Genomic DNA, 18096 nt, shown 5'->3' with positions numbered 1-18096 from the left:
AGTCATTTTGTGCTTAAAATAAGCTAAAAAAATAATTGGGCTCATTTGACTTAACTTATCTAAAGCAGCTTATAAGCTGAAAACAACTTATAAACCAAAAAACATAAGTTAGACTATCCTAACTTATTTTTTTTTAGCTTAACTTATAGCTATAAGCCCATCCAACCAGGCTGTAAATAAATTCATCCTGATCGATCAGGCCATCAGTGTGAAAATTCGTTTTGTAAAGCAATTATAAAGTCAACTTTTCTGTCTACTGAAATACATTAAATAGAGCTCCTTGCCCATGTTTGCTTCTCATGATCCTGGAGTCTAACACAAACACAAACAAAATGAATTCCCTTTTCCATCTTTGTTTAATTCTCTCTTTTAATCTTCCTACGTTTGCATCTCCAACGTTGTTGTTTCAGGTATCACCAATAACCTTTCCTTAAACTTCTCGCAAATATATTTATCTCCACGTTTGTATACTTGCATATTTATATAAGTGTAGTTATTTAAAAAAATGATTTTTAGGGGTTCAATTGGGAATCAAGTAATAAACAAGGTGGATGGTACAAGTCTTTCATCAACTTAATTCCAGATTTGGCTAAAGCTGGAGTTACTCATGTTTGGTTACCACCACCATCTCACTCTGTTTCTCCTCAAGGTAATTTATCTCCTTTTTCAATACAATTAAGTTGTACTCCCTCCTGTTCATTTTAGTTGTCATGGTTACTATAAATAATTGGTCCAAAATACTTGTCATTTTAGAAAATCAACAGTTTTTCCACTTTTATCCTTATTCTAATAAATGTGGAGAGAGATACTGATTTTAATTGAGATCAGAGAATAAATAAGGTAAATTAGTCAAATTACCCTTTAAATGAATGTTCATTTAAAAGTGTGCAAAAGGCAAACATGACAAGTAAAATGGATCAGGAGTAGTAAAATTTTATTGTATATGTGGATAAGAATAGGACTAACTTTGCACTCAAGGGTGTGATTGTGACCTATTGGTCAATGAAGCTGTAATGTTGGTAGAATGTTGCAATTATTCAGCGGATTAGTCGGAGTGCAGCAAGCAAGCTAACCAAAACACTCGCTGTTATTAGAAATAAGGACAGAAAAAGATTAGGACTCCCCTTCAATTGTTGGAAATGATAGTATCACGGATTACACACCAAGGTGGATCTAGGATTTTAAGTAGGTTCTGTTGGAAATCTTATGGAAAATACTTGATCACGAACACTTGTAGGGAATTCTTCAAAGCTTGAGGCATGTCAATTAAGACACTGTCCTTAAGGATATTTTACCCGGTATAGGTGTATCCCCCAGGATTCAACAAGCTTTTCTAGTACAAAACTAGGAGCCAGAATCTAACAAAGATTTCACAAATGTAGATAGCCCAGCAAAAGAAAATAAGAAGAAGAGGAAATTTGTGTTTTAGCTATCTCTAATATGACCACACTAGATCATATATATAACCAAAGAAGAAATGATATCATTTTGTAATCTGCAACGTTCAAATATTTAAGAGTAAAAAGCCATAAAGTGATGTGGACTAAAAATTTACACAGCTATGTAATGAGTTGAATGATCCTAAAGATGGGAATTAACTCTTCTTGAACAGATTCACTCTAGAACAATTGAGAAAAATAGAATGAGAATGAGAATAGAGATAGAAATGAGTTCTTAGTTTAGTGATGTTCCAAAACATGCCTTACACAATGAAGAAGTAGATCTATATAGCTGAGTTAGGCGGCAAATGCAGTTACAGCCAAGTTAACTGATTTTTGGACTAGGCGCATGTGGCCCACGCGCCTGTAACTAACTCTCCCACGCGCCTGCCTTAACTACCTCTAACTAATTTCTGGACTTCGAACTAATTTCTGGACCTAATCAATTAACTGCTAATTATCCAGCTAAGCTAATCCATCACATTATTCAACTAATCACTTACAATTAAAAGGGAATTACAATATTACAATTTGAGCTTATAAGAATACCCTCCCCTTCAAGCATCCTTGTCCTCAAGGATTAAAATGAGGGAACCTCTTGGTGAAATCATGTAGTTCCTCCCATGTACTGTCCTCCTCAACACAGTTCAACCATTTAACCAAGACTTGAGTGATTTCCCTTCCCCTCTTTTATGCCAATCTCCTGTCAAGAATAGCTGCAAGGGTCAGTAAAACATGACTAGAGTCTGAGTGAACCTCTGGTAGTGTGGTAGATTCAATGTGGGAGCCTATCTTCTTCTTTAGCTGAGAGACATGGAAAGTTGGATGAATTTTTGACCCCCTAGGCAGAGCCAAAGTATAGGCAACAGGTCCTACTGTAGCAGTAACTTGGAAAGGCCCAAAGAACTTAGATGATAGCTTCTGAAAGGAGTGATCTTTGAGGGAGAGTTTCCTGTAAGGCTACAACTTTATGAAAACTCAATCACGAATCTCAAAAGATCTCTCAGTCCTGTGCTTGTCAGCTTGCATTTTCATCCTGTTCTGAGCCTGAGCCAATTGAAATTTGAGTTTCCTGAGAGTAGCTTCCCTTCCCTGTAGACTTCTATTAACCATGTTCAGCTGAGAGTCCAAATGGAGGTAGGGTAGCAAGGGGGTGGTTTTTGACCATAAACAGCTTCATAAGGGGACATGTTAATAGCTGAGTGATGGGAAGTGTTATACCAGTACTCAGCAAGGCCTAACCAGCTAGGCCACTCTTTGGGTTTATCAAAAGTCATGCACCTCAAATAACTCTCCAAGCACCTGTTCACAACCTCAGTTTGCCCATCAGTTTGAGGGTGGTAGGCACTAGATATGAGCAAGGAAACCTTCTGTAATTTGAATAACTCCTTCCAAAATTTGCTGACAAAAACAGGATCTCTATCTGAGACAATAGTCTTAAGCATACCATGAAGTTTGAATACACCATCCATGAAAAGTTGTGCAACATCCAATGCAGTATATGGATGTTTAAGAGCCAAGAAGTGTGCTGCTTTGCTGAGTCTGTCTACCACCACATAGATAACCTCTTTACCAACAGCTTTAGGTAAACCTTCTATGAAGTCCATGAAAATATCTTGCCACACTCTTTCAAGAATTGTCAAGGGCTGTAGCAAGCCAGGATATGGAACATTTTCCCCCTTGTACCTTTGGCAAGTGTCACACACATCCCGCTTCACCTTTCTCTAGCAGAACTCTTGTTTGAGTCTATGCAAAGTAGCAGAAATGCCAAAATGACCACCAGAAGCACTTGCATGAAAATGCAGTAACAATTTCTTCCTCAAGGTAGTATCCAACCCAACCATCATCTTGCTCTTCCTGCTTAACACACCAGCAGTCAACTGGTAGTAAGGTTTGTGGGGTGCATTAGATTGTATATCTTGAATCAGCTTCTGAAGTTTGGGATCCTGATACCAGGATTGCTTAACCTCATCTATTAAAGGAAATTGCACACCTGAGATGCTGAATAATTGAACCTCTTCAGGTTGCGTTGATAAGGCATCTGCAGCCACATTCTCCTTGCCTCTCTTATACATGATAGAGTAGTCATAACCAAGTAGTTTGATCAACCATTTTTGCTGGCTTGGTGTGGATATTCTCTTCTCAAGTAAGTACTTGAGACTATGATGGTCAGTCCTGATAGTAAAGTGCCTACCAAGCAAATAGGGCCTCCACCTTTGAACAGCAGTAACCAATGCCAACAACTCTCTTTCATAGACAGAAAGTGCCATGTTCTTGTTAGACAACCCCTTGCTAAAGTAAGCAATTGGTTTATGGTCTTGTGCAAGTACAGCACCAATGCCATGACCTGATGCATCAGTTTCAACTGTGAATTCCTTAGAGAAATCAGGAAGGGTAAGCACAGGTACAGATGTGAGTGCCCTTTTAAGCTTCTCAAAGGCAGTAGTAGCCTCCTGATTCCAGTGAAAACTGCCCTTCTTAAGCAAATCTTGTAAGGGCCTAGCAATGACTTCATATCCTTGGATGAACCTCTTATAATAACCAGTCAATCCCAAGAATCCCCTAAGTCCCTTTAGTGTTTTTGGTTCAGGCCACTGGGACACAACATCTAGTTTATGTTGATCCATTGCCACTACTCCCTCAGAGATCACATGACCTAAGTAGTCAATTTTAAGAACTCCAAAGTCACATTTGCTCTTCTTCACAAACAAAACATTACTTCTTAGTATTTTGAAAGTCTCTTCTAGATGCAACAAGTGATCAGACCAAGTAGAGCTATAGATAAGTATATCATCAAAAAACACAAGAATGAATTTTCTGAGGTAGGAATGGAAAATTTGGTTCATCAGGCTTTGAAAGGTGGCCAAAAGGCATGACTAGGAATTCATAGTGACCATGGTGTGTTCTAAAGGTTGTTTTAGGGATATCAGGCTCAAACATCCTGATCTGGTGATAACCAGATCTGAGGTCAAGTTTTGAAAAGAATCTAGATGCATGTAGCTCATCTAATAATTCTTCAATAACTGGTATTAGAAATTTGTCCTTTACTGTGAAATTGTTAAATCCCTATAATCTACACACATCCTCCATGATCCATCTTTTTTCTTCACCATGACAATAGGTGAAGAATAAGGACTAGTACTGTTTCTTATTACCCCAGAGCTTATCATTTCATCAATCATTTTTTCAATTTCATTCTTTTGGACGGCAGGATATCTATAAGGCCTTATATTGATTGGAGAAGTACCTTCCTTGAGGATGATCTTATGGTCATGCCCTCTGGGGGGGGGGGGGGGGGCAGTTCAGTTGGAGTTTCAAACAAGTCTGAATACTTGTCCAAAACATTTGTCAAATCCTGTTGTTGTGCTTCTGCAACATTCTCACCTTCCATGGCACATAGATCGATTCCATCTCCTTGTCCTTCTTCAATAAGCAGTCCTACTGAGATCATGCAAAGTTCAGCAGGTTGAGCAAGCAGCTTGTGCATTTGTCCTACTGGGATCATTTTGGTTGCAGGTGATTGTGCTTCTCTTAGTGAAACTTTCCTTTCATTCATGCAGAATTCCATTTTGAGTTTCTTGAAGTTCTACATGATATCCCCTAGTGTGATCAGCCACTGAATTCTAAGGACCATATTGCACCTACCAATGGGTAGTATTAGCATATCAGACTCAAAATAGACACCTTGCATTTTCATTCTACCCTTTGGCACACATATGAACTTGGGGCTTTACTACCATCAGCTATGGACACATTAAAAGGGATTATAGCTGTCAAACTGCACCCTAGCTTTTTAGCAGTATTGTAGTCTAGGAAGTTATGAGTACTTCCAGTGTCAATCATGAGTGCCAGTCATGGCATGCACGGACACATGAGGTAAGATAGCACCCTCAGAATTTATTTCTAATCCCTGAGCCATTACAGCCAATAAGTCACCTGGATCCATCATCACCTGATCTCCTCCTTCAGTTGGTTCTTCATAGTCCTTCACTTCCATTGAGAATAATTGTCTTTTCTTCTTGCATATATGGCCAAATGAGTATTTCTCATCACAGTTGTAACACAGACCTTTACTCCTCCTTTTTTCCATCTCAGCAGGAGTGAGTAGTTTTGGATTTCTAAAAACTGGTTTGGAACTGTTGGCACTATTAGTGCTTTGGGTAGTAGTGCTTATTGGTCTAGGAACATGGGTTGATTTAGGAGGGTTATATAGCTTGGAGTAAGGTTGGTTATGAGGTTGAAAATATGGTGTAAATCTAGTGGTATTTCTGGAGGTTGACATATTGAAATTTTGGAAGAAAACTTGTTGTTGAATGTCTAATGTCTGTTCTTGGATCCTTGCCAAGCTAATGGACTTAGCCAAACTTCTTGGGCCTAGCATCTTAACTGTCATCCCAATTTCAGGTTTCAACCCTCTCACAAAACAACTAAGTATATACTCTTCTGAATGATTAACTCTAGTAAGTAATTTATCAAAGATATCAACATACTCTTGAACAGAACCTACTTGCCTTAAATCTTTGAAGTCTCGCATGGGGTCATCAAAAAGCTCAGTACCAAATTTGGAGTACAAGCATCTGATGTATTCCCCCCATCTTGGCCAATCCCTTGTTAACCTTTGTTTCATACAGGCTTGGTGCCATTGTAATGCCTTGCCTTCCAACTTACATGAGGCAATCTTCACCTTTGCATCATCAGGGATCTCACTTACTTCAAAGAACTTCTCACACTTGTATAGCCATTCCTTCAACTTAGTGCCCTCAAAACTTGGGAATTTCATCTGGTATCTGTGATTTGTGAACTGATCTCTAAGTCCAGCTTGTCCTCTATACTCAGCTTCATTGATTTCTACATGAGGTCTTTTGTTTGCTCTATGGTTGTCTTCCTCCTGTACCTCATTCCTCTCTACTTCGACTTGAACTGGAGCATTTCTATTTTCCACTAACAACCTCTTGATTTTCTCCATTGCTTGTGCCATCTTAGTGTCACACCCCATTTTAACCGGGTTGATTTAGGAGTATGACATATTGGTGATTCCTGTTTATTTTATTTAAGGAGTCGCCACCTAATTAATTTAACGGTGAATTAGGACACCTAAATGTTAACTAAAGTAAAGTTAAAACTAAACCTCAATTAATAATCTGCTTAACCAGTATGATTCTAGGTAAGGGCTCTATATTATCCTAAAGGGAAGGGGTTAGGCATCCTTTAGAATCCATTAACTCACGGTTATCCGACCAAACTTAGGTTAATTAATTGAAATTAAAGATGTAGCATTTAAATTTCAAGAAGTGGGCTTGTAATGCTGCTAATGTTTCAAAGAAAAATATGAACTGCTTAAAATAAGACTTATACATATTGCTAAGGCTTTAAATAAGAAGGTTATTAAAATAAGACTAATACTTTGTATAAAAGAAAAACTTTAAAATACTATTTGAATAAAATTTATAATAGTTGCTAATAGATTTAAAGGAAGTAGCATAATAAAAATGAAGTTTACAAAGTATGATAACTTACATATAAATAGAAGAAGATGCGAATTTATGCAATGTTTCAATAAATATTTAACAAAACTAAGCAAAGAGATATTAATTGACTTTGAGCTTTAGAAGTGTGAATAAAAATATGAAATAGCTAATAGATTTCCTTTATCCATTTTTATATTATCTTTATCAACTATGCTTAATGAAGAATATGCGTGATTGACTCAAAAACTTGAAGAGTTATAAAAATGTGTTTGAATTTATGTTTGCATATTAATGATGTTTTGAAATTTCTCGAATAGTAAGAATAAAATACGCTTCTCTTAACTTGAAATATAAAATCATGCCATTTTTGCAAATCAAAGAAATGAAATCAGAAAGAGGAGAATAATCTTATCTTATGTGATTAAATGTTAGTCTTCCTTAAACTAACTACCCATTACTAGAACTAAACCTACTGATTAATTATGATTTATCGAAACTAACAAAAACAAAACAAACAAAGAGTTAGTTACATAATACAAATTAAATGCACAAAATAAATAGAGGAGTAGATAATTTAAATGGGCTCAGCCCATTTTAAAGAGAGCTACTGCAATCGGACTGTTGTTGCTGTTGCTATTGGGCTTAGCCCAGAAATTCCCTTTTTATTTTTTGCTATGGATGAATTGACGCGGGAGAGAGATTACGTTGGGCTTTTAGTCCAACACCGAATATGGAAGAAGAACGAGTCCCTCGGATTCGTATGCGGTGTTCATGCATAAAACGGAAGAAAGGAGTTAGTGCATAATCGATAAATAAGGCTAAATACATGAAATATAAATAAATGAACTAGTAAAAAAAATGTATATAATAGGTATATTTGAGCATATCTCATGTGTATACTTCTTATATAAGAAACAACTACTGCATATAACAAACATACTGATTATACTCCTATTTCCTATCTAAACCTGAAGGAACAGACCACTCAACCAGACCAATACGTCCTCAACCCATTGAACTTTGTTTGACTCAGGGGTGAAGAGAATGAAGAAAATAAATAGCAAGGATAAAAGGATCATACGCGGGAGCAGAAATAACCTTGCAACAGAACTAATCCATATGAATTCGGAGATGAACATAATTAAATTGAAATGAAACTGAACTGAGGAAGGGAAGCAGTTGTCACATTTTCGAATACCAAGACTGAATGAATCTTCCTGATTCATTAACACATCCGAGTATGCAAAAAAAATGAAAATGAATACAAGGTTGGGTTAATTTACACTACTAGTAGTGATTTTCAACTATTGTACATTCACAATGTCTAGTTTCATGCATGGCTTATCAACAGTAATAACAACCTTTGAATGGAGAAGATGCATCCACCAATTCTGCTTCTTTATTCTACTAAAACTCAAACAAAAAAATGAAAACAGCATTTCTCCCACAGAAGTTCAAATACAGAGGACCAGCTCATTTTACTATATTTAGGATAACTCATACACATACACCAAATTCTCACATTAGCAGACTCCACATCCAAGCTGGAAAAAGATTTATTTTTTATGTCCTTCAGTCCATTTATTCAAATAAGCAGCGAAATAAAGGCAGGCTGATTACGCTATTATGCATAGCCAACCTGAATCCAATCATGCTTAGGCCCTATTACGTAACAATCGACTAACTACTTCTACCCTGGCTTAACACAGGACACGCATTAAACTAGACAAATCATATTCATATAATTCCCAAAGACATACTTGAAATGGACCAGGCTAACAACTAGTCATGCTAAACAGACTAAATGTCTTAAATCTGCTGAACAACAAAATGCAACCAAACCAAAGATATTAAACTGAACCAAATCATGAAAGTAACTACTAAAAAAGAAATTGAACCAAACAGGGGACATATTTGTTAAAGTTTTAAGGCAGAGATTACTGTATGTTAATTAAGGATTATCAATCATACTATTTGATTAAACAAGCCAATATACAGATGTAGATTTATACTAAGGTAATCTTCAGATAATACAAACATGAACAAATATCAAGATTAAGGCTAACTGAAACATAGTCATATATTTTGTTCCATTTTACCAAACAGCATTAAGCCAATATCGAAAGTATAGATTGCATTTTGAACCTCCTTCAACATTTTCGAATACCAAGAATATCTTCAGCTAGTCACAACAAACACAACAGGGACTGGATTACCAGTAAAAGTAACTAAGCGGGATTTCAGGATCAGTAATTAACCCATACAAACTGGGCATGATTTAAAATAGGCATCTACTTATCTAACTCTTGCATACTGATCCCTGAACCTAACTAATCGGGACCAAATTAAGAACTAACTCATATGAACATGTTTAGACAGGAATCGAACTCATGTAAACGTGCTTAACTAACAGATGGCGTAACTAAGCCACGAATATCAATTACCAAAAAAAAAAAACAATCTTAACTTAATGATTAACATGACTATACTAACAATTTAATGTATAGGCAGAAAATAAGCAAGCAATACTAAAAATAACTTAAAGAGAATAGGATTACCTTCTTCGGGTGCAGCGAAGTGGGTGCGGGTCTTCGATTCACACTCGAAACACTTCAAATTCGAGGTTGCGAAACTCGGATTCGCAACAAACACAGAACAGATGAAAAATCGTTTGAGTATTTTGATTCGATATTTTTGCGATATTGTGACAACTAAACAAAATATTTCGCAGGGGATTTCTTGAACTGAAAGAAAATCGGCTATTTGGGAATTTGCTGAATCCAAAAAAAATCCTCCCTTTCCTGGATGATAAAAATGAATACTTATAGACTGATTTAGGGTTTGAGTTTGAGAGGAGAGGGGACAAAGGCGTGGGGAACAGGGCACGGTGGATGGCAGTGAGCAACGTGGAGGGTGTCAGACGCGTGGGGGGAACAGAGTCGAGTGGGGTTGTGATGGAGGTAGTGGAGGTGTCAGAGTAGTGGAGGCGTGCGGTGTAACGTGGTGGGGAAAATCAGTGGAGGGTGTGTGCGGCTGCTAGGGTTTAGGGTAAAGGGGAGGAAGGGAACGATGATGAAGAGAGAGAGGGAAGAGAGGCGCGGCGGAAGAGGGGTGGCGATGAGAGGAGGGAAAGAGGCGGAAATGAGGAGAGAAAGGATGGGGTGGTGTGCGGCGGAGAAGGAGGAAGAAAAATGAGGGGAAACCCTAAAAGGGTTTCCCTTATTTTGAATGAAATGGGTCAGACCCGGTCCATTTATGGACTGGGTCAATTTTTAGACCGGGTATTAGAAGAATGGGCTAGCGAATTAAAACACAGGCTGGTCTAAAAATTAGGGTAAAAAATATAGGCTGGTCAAAAAATATTTATGAGCTGATTGGACTTTGATTTGGAATCCGATAAATCAAAAATATGGACTGAGTGCAAGAAATAGTTTTGGCTTTTTTAAAAAAAAAAATTTGAATAAAAGACCCATTTTAATTAACGATATACCGAGGGTGACAAAATATTGTTTAATACAAAATGTGTGATTATTAGGACTCGGGTAATAAAATTATATGGTGTTATAATAGCCGTGCAATAATATTTTTTGAAAATTCACAGTAAAATAAATACTATTATTTAATTATGCAAAGATAAATGCGATGCGTGTGCGTAAGTTGGTAAAATGCCGAAATGATAAAAATTGTGAATAATAATAATAATAATAATAATAATAAATAATAATAATAATAATAATAATAATAATAATAATAATAATAATAATAATAATAACAATAATAATAGTAACTGTAATAGAATAATGAAGTGTCGGTATTGATAAGAGGCTAATAATTTAGTAAAAAATAACTATATATATATTTTTAATTTTTTGTAAAATTATTAGAAGCGTAAATAGGTATTTTGGAAGAGAGGCGGGACAAAATTGGGTGTCAACAACTTGTCCCTCTTTGGCCGGTAATGATGAAAGAGTTGTCGGGCAAAGACGTTGACTCAGTAGCCTATTTTGTCCCGGCTAAAGGAAACTTGAGAGGATTATGACCGAACTCCGGTCTCTGAGTTGCCTACATATCTCGGGCTTCACGAGAATCAGGTCGAGTGTAGTTCTGGGACAATTACGCCACTTGAACCTCAATTAGCGCGAAACTTGCAAAATATGGTCCCAGTGTTGAATTATGATAACACTGGTTATTATGATAGAAACTTGAGAATTCTGAAAATTGAATTGCCGAAATGCAAGAGAATACTTGTAATTAGAGACGAGTGTTCGAGGCAGATCTTTGACCCGTGTCGGGAAGTCTGATTATCCTTCCCGACAAATTGCCCCAGTTCGCTGCCGAAGAAATAGTTCCACGAATTGATGTGTGATGCCAACTTTAATATTGTCAAAAGCCACAAGCTAAAACAATTGTTAGCAATAAAGAAATATATGTAAATGAGACAGGGTTGGAGAAGTTACACTTGCAACCCCTGTTTCGAAAGTTGAATCCACATTCGGAGGTGGGTGCCTGAACTGAAATATAAAATACCCGCATTCGGAGGTGGGCGTCTGAACTGAAATATAAGATACCCGCATTCGGAGGTGGGCGCCTGAACTGAAATATAAAATACCCGCATTCGGAGGTGGGTGCCTGAACTGAAATATAAAATACCCGCATTCGGAGGTGGGTGCCTGCACTGAAATATAAAATACCCGCATTCGGAGGTGGGTGCCTGCACTGAAATATAAAATACCCGCATTCGGAGGTGGGTGCCTGCACTGAAATATAAAATACCCGCATTCGGAGGTGGGTGCCTGCACTGAAATATAAAATACCCGCATTCGGAGGTGGGTGCCTGGACTTGAATATAAAATACCCGCATTCGGAGGTGGGTGCCTGAAATAAAATATAAGATACCCGCATTCATAGGTGGGTGCCTGGACTTGAATATAAAATACCCGCATTCGGAGGTGGGTGCCTGGACTTGAATATAAAATACCCGCAGTCGGAGGTGGGTGCCTGAAATAAAATATAAGATACCCGCATTCGGAGGTGGGTGCCTGGACTTGAATATAAAATACCCGCATTCGGAGGTGGGTGCCTGAAATAAATATAAGATACCCGCATTCGGAGGTGGGTGCCTGAACTTGAATATAAAATACCCGCATTTGGAGGTGGATGCCTGAACTTGAATATAAAATACCCGCATTCGGAGGTGGGTGCCTGAAATAAAATATAAGATACCCGCATTCGGAGGTGGATGCCTGGACTTGAATATAAAATACCCGCATTCGGAGGTGGGTGCCTGAAATAAAATATAAGATACCCGCATTCGGAGGTGGGTGCCTGGACTTGAATATAAAATACCCGCATTCGGAGGTGGGTGCCTGAAATAAAATATAAGATACCCGCATTCGGAGGTGGGTGCCTGGACTTGAATATAAAATACCCGCATTCGGAGGTGGGTGCCTGAAATAAATATACGATACCCGCATTCGGAGGCGGGTGCCTGAAATGAAATATAAGATACCCGCATTCGGAGGTGGGTGCCTGAAATAAAATATAACATACCCGCATTCGGAGGTGGGTGCCTGGACTTGAATATAAAATACCCGCATTCGGAGGTGGGTGCCTAAATTAAATTTTGAAATATCCGCATTTTAAGGTGGGTGCCTAAATTAAAAATTGAAATACCCGCATTCTAAGGTGGGCGCCTAAATTAAAAATTGAAATACCCGCATTCTAAGGTGGGCGCCTAAATTAAAAAAAATTAAAATACCCGCATTCTAAGGTGGGTGCCTAAATCACGTCCACTTCCCACGGTGCAAAAAATGTTTAGACAGGAATCGAACTCATGTAAACGTGCTTAACTAACAGATGGCGTAACTAAGCCACGAATATCAATTACCAAAAAAAAAAAAAACAATCTTAACTTAATGATTAACATGACTATACTAAAAATTTAATGTATAGGCAGAAAATAAGCAAGCAATACTAAAAATAACTTAAAGAGAATAGGATTACCTTCTTCGGGTGCAGCGAAGTGGGTGCGGGTCTTCGATTCACACTCGAAACACTTCAAATTCGAGGTTGCGAAACTCGGATTCGCAACAAACACAGAACAGACGAAAAATCGTTTGAGTATTTTGATTCGATATTTTTGCGATATTGTGACAACTAAACAAAATATTTCGCAGGGGATTTCTTGAACTGAAAGAAAATCGGCTATTTGGGAATTTGCTGAATCAAAAAAAAATCCTCCCTTTCCTGGATGATAAAAATGAATACTTATAGACTGATTTAGGGTTTGAGTTTGAGAGGAGAGGGGACAAAGGCGTGGGGAACAGGGCACGGTGGATGGCAGTGAGCAACGTGGAGGGTGTCAAACGCGTGGGGGGAACAGAGTCGAGTGGGGGTGTGATGGAGGTAGTGGAGGTGTCAGAGTAGTGGAGGCGTGCGGTGTAACGTGGTGGGGAAAATCAGTGGAGGGTGTGTGCGGCGGCTAGGGTTTAGGGTAAAGGGGAGGAAGAGAACGATGATGAAGAAGAGAGGGAAGAGAGGTGCGGCGGAAGAGGGGGGGCGATGAGAGGAGGGAAAGAGGCGGAAATGAGGAGAGAAAGGATGGGGTGGTGTGCGGCGGAGAAGGAGGAAGAAAAATGAGGGGAAACCCTAAAAGGGTTTCCCTTATTTTGAATGAAATGGGTCAGACCCGGTCCATTTGTGGACTGGGTCAATTTTTAGACCGGGTATTAGAAGAATGGGCTAGCGAATTAAAACATGGACTGGTCTAAAAATTAGGGTAAAAAATATAGGCTGGTCAAAAAATATTTATGAGCTGATTGGACTTTGATTTGGAATCCGATAAATCAAAAATACGGACTGAGTGCAAGAAATAGTTTTAGCTTTTTTTTTTTAAAAAAAAATTTTAATAAAAGATCCATTTTAATTAACGATATACCGAGGGTGACAAAATATTGTTTAATACAAAATGTGTGATTATTAGGACTCGGGTAATAAAATTATATGGTGTTATAATAGCCGTGCAATAATATTTTTTGAAAATTCACAGTAAAATAAATACTATTATTTAATTATGCAAAGATAAATGCGATGCGTGTGCGTAAGTTGGTAAAATGCCGAAATGATAAAAATTGTGAATAATAATAATAATAATAATAATAAATAATAATAATAATAATAATAATAATAATAATAACAATAATAATAGTAACTGTAATAGAATAATGAAGTGTCGGTATTGATAAGAGGCTAATAATTTAGTAAAAAATAACTATATATATATTTTTAATTTTTTGTAAAAATATTAGAAGCGTAAATAGGTATTTTGGAAGAGAGGCGGGACAAAATTGGGTGTCAACACTTAGCATCCACAGTTTGCTGCATTTCTGCAACAGAACTAACAACTCCCTCCATTGATCCTTTTAAGGAGTCAACTTCCCTTCTTAGCTCTTGCATACGAGTGTTATGGTCTCCCATTTTACAGATCAGAAGATCGAGGCTCTGATACCAATGATGTGGACTGGAAATTTACACAGCTATGTAATGAGTTGAATGATCCTAAAGATGGGAATTAACCCTTCTTGAACAGATTCACTCTAGAACAATTGAGAAAAATAGAGTGAGAATAAGAATAGAGATAGAAATGAGTTCTTATTTCAGTGATGTTCCAAAACATGCCTTACACAATGAAGAAGTAGATCTATATAGTTGAGTTAGGCGGCAAATGTAGTTACAGCCAAGTTAACTGATTTTTGGACTAGGCACGTGTGGCCCACGCGCCTGTAACTAACTCTCCCACGTGCCTGCCTTAATTACCTCTAACTAATTTCTGGACTTCTAACTAATTTCTAGACCTAATCAATTAACTGCTAATTATCAAGCTAAGCTAATCTATCACATTATTCAACTAATCACTTAAAATTAAAATGGAATTACAATATTACAATTTGAGCTCATAACGTAAAGGTCATTCGTAATAAAGACCATTCATATGATAAAATTTAAGGAAAGAGACGTTGAGAAACAGAATTATTTGACCAAATTGATTGTAGACATTAAAGAGATTAATGAAATGATTCTTAGTCTTTTTGAGATATAACATTTTTCATCAGGTTCATAGTATGGTGAACCTCTTAGTCATTTTTTGTGATTATGCATGGTGAACTACAATATATATTTATAAATTTTAAACTTCATAGAATAGTTTGCGTTTAGATTGAGACGTAGTTAGATAAGTCATTAATGTCTAACTCTTCTTCAAATCAAAAGTAATGAGTTCAATCAAATCTGCTCTTGAGCACGTAGAATCTCCTAGCGTCAAAATTATATGAAGTACCAGTTTACTCAAAACTCGAAGATTTGGCGTTTAACTTTGGTGGACTAGTGGATGAAATGCACAAGCTAAAGACTAGAGTTTGAGCAAATTGTCCTATAAATGACATGCATTTTACATGTTTGAAAAATTGCACACATTAAAATTGATGTAGTTGTTACAAAAAAAGGATTACTTGAAGGCTAATGCCATCTTTTATGTCAGGATATATGCCAGGAAGGTTGTATGACTTGGATGCATCCAAGTTTGGGAATCAACAAGAACTGAAAACTCTTATTAAGGCTTTACATGACCATGGGATCAAATCTGTTGCTGATATAGTGATAAACCACAGATGCGCCGATAAGAAAGATAGCAGGGGAATATACAACATCTTTGAAGGAGGAACGCCTGATGACCGTCTTGATTGGGGCCCGCATATGATTTGCAAGGGCGACACAAAATATTCTGATGGCACGGGAAATCCAGACACGGGTTTGGACTTTGAACCTGCCCCTGATATCGATCATCTTAATACCAGAGTGCAAAAGGAGTTATCAGACTGGATGAATTGGCTAAAATCTGAAATTGGATTTGATGGTTGGCGTTTCGATTTTGTCAGAGGATATGCACCTAGCATCACCAAGATTTATATGCAAAACACTTCACCGGATTTCGCGGTTGGTGAGTTCTGGAACTCTCTTGCTTATGGCCAGGACGGAAAATCGAAATATAACCAGGACAATCATAGGAATGAGCTAGTTGGTTGGGTTCAAAACGGGGGTGGGGCTGTAACAACCTTTGATTTCACAACTAAGGGAATTCTACAAGCTGCTGTTCAAGGAGAGTTATGGAGATTGAAAGATTCTAATGGAAAACCTCCAGGGATGATAGGTGTCTTGCCTCAGAATTCTGTGACTTTTATCGATAATCATGATACTGGTTCGACACAAAAGATGTGGCCATTCCCTTCAGAAAAAGTTATGCAAGGATATGCATATATTCTCACTCATCCAGGGATTCCTTCAGTGGTAACTTCATCCTTCCTCACTAAATTCTTACTATACATTTCTTATAGAGTTTATTTTACGAGAAATTTTTATTCTTTATTCTAAGTAGCTTAGAACTCTGCCTGTGTGAGCTTACTCACATTGCCGGTCCCAAGACCTAATAAAGGAGGAGGGTTGCGATAGGCTAATAGCCAGCGTAAAGTTAGTCAATTTATGATGTATTCTCATAATACAAATTATGATTCTTATAGCCAGTCCTAACTTGTTTGAGATTGAAGCAAGTTATTTTTGTTGCTATTTCTGAGTAGTTGAGGAGTTAAAGTACTTTTTTTGTCGTTGCAGTTTTATGACCATTTCTTTGATTGGGGCTTGAAAGATGGAATTTCATCCTTGATTTCTATTAGGAAGAGGAATGGGATTTCTGTGACAAGTAATGTTCAGATAATGGCTTCTGATTCTGATCTTTATGTAGCAATTATTGAGCAGAAAATTATTGTCAAGATTGGGCCAAAACTTGATCTTGGAAATCTTATCCCACGTAATTATCAGGTGGCAACTTCTGGAAAAGACTATGCTGTATGGGAGAAAAAATAATAAACATATTGCAGTTGCTCTTACCCTCTGTTTGGATGGTTGTTTCTCGTGGTTCATTAATGTACAATATGGTATGGTACAATATGATGTTGTATTGTATTGTACTGTATTAATGAACACCATGTTTGGATAGACTGTATCGTTTGTTGTGGTTTAATAACATTTGTATTGTTTGGTTTGACTGTATGGTACTGTATAATAACTTGTAAGTTTACTAAAATATCCTTAACTCTTAATTAGAAATTAGTTTATATATATTAATAAAACTCAGGTAAAGAATAAAATAGGAACTTTAAAAAATAAGTAAGCAGTGAGTGGGGGTGGTGGAGGGGTGGATGGTGTGAGGTGGGTGATTGTGGTATGAGGGTGGGGGTGGGATTGGGTGGTGGTGAGGGGTAGTGGGTGGGAGTGGTGGAGGGGTGGATGGTTGTGAGGTGGGTGGTTGTAGGATAAGGGTGGGCGTAGTGAGTGGTAGGGTGGGGGTGAGTTGTTGTGGGGTGGGGTTGGGCGGTGGTGAGGGGTAGTAGGTGGTGGTTGGGGTGGGTGGCAGAGGAGTGAGGTAGTTGGGGGTGGGAGTGGGTGGTAGGGCGGGGGTGGGGTGGGGGTGAGTGGTAAGGTGGGGGTAGTGTGGGATGGATGGTGGAGGGTGGGGCAGGGATGGGGTGGGATGGATGGTGGAGGGTGGGGCAGGGGTGGGGTGGGGGTCAGTGGTAGGGTGGGGTATAATGGAGAAATGAAATATGTAACCACGGAAAAATCACCAAATTCGTAGTTACAAAAATTAGGACTTTTCATGGTTATATAACCCAGTGTTTTAAAAGGCGAGGGCATAAGGCGGGGCGTTTTACGTCTGCCTCAGTGAGGCGTAAGCCCCGAGGCACGGGGCATAAGCCTCATGGGGTTTTAATTTTTAGTATTTTATAAAATGATATAATTATAATAAATACTTTTAAATATGTGAAATAGCGTAAAAAATTGAAGAAAACTATAAATAAGTGATATATATATATATATATATATATATATATATATATATATATATATATATATATATGCTCCACCCCCACAAAAAAACTAATTAGAACAATCTGTTATACGCTACTTACAAGTACAAGTGACTGCTTGTTACTTTTTTGAGATAGTAGAAGACAAGATAAATAATTGAAAAAGAATATATATTAGGCATTCTAGCAATAAAAAAAGGTCTTGACTTTTAAATTTAATATTTCAGTTCTTTTTTAAAACATTTGAATAATTACATGTTAACTTTTGAG

At 37.6% G+C, this 18096-nt stretch overlaps 1 protein-coding gene across 1 annotated transcript; it reads left to right on the top strand.

The window, feature by feature from the left end:
• Positions 1-206: 206 nt before the first annotated feature.
• LOC132627865 (alpha-amylase-like) lies at positions 207-16845 on the top strand. Its single transcript, XM_060343467.1, has 4 exons — positions 207-410; positions 517-649; positions 15444-16249; positions 16571-16845. The coding sequence occupies exons 1-4, from the start codon at positions 300-302 to the stop codon at positions 16820-16822; spliced, it is 1302 nt and encodes a 433-aa protein (XP_060199450.1). The 5' UTR covers positions 207-299; the 3' UTR covers positions 16823-16845.
• Positions 16846-18096: the final 1251 nt, after the last annotated feature.

Source organism: Lycium barbarum, chromosome 2 (assembly GCF_019175385.1).
Source record: "Lycium barbarum isolate Lr01 chromosome 2, ASM1917538v2, whole genome shotgun sequence".
NCBI lineage: Eukaryota > Viridiplantae > Streptophyta > Magnoliopsida > Solanales > Solanaceae > Lycium > Lycium barbarum.
This window is presented reverse-complemented; position numbering and strand designations above follow the sequence as displayed.

Coding starts and splice junctions, on each gene's coding strand:
- LOC132627865 (XM_060343467.1), top strand. CDS start 300: ATGATCCTGGAGTCTAACACAAACACAAACAAAATGAATTCCCTTTTC. Junction 411..516: donor CTCCAACGTTGTTGTTTCAG/GTATCACCAATA, acceptor AATGATTTTTAG/GGGTTCAATTGGGAATCAAG. Junction 650..15,443: donor TCACTCTGTTTCTCCTCAAG/GTAATTTATCTC, acceptor CTTTTATGTCAG/GATATATGCCAGGAAGGTTG.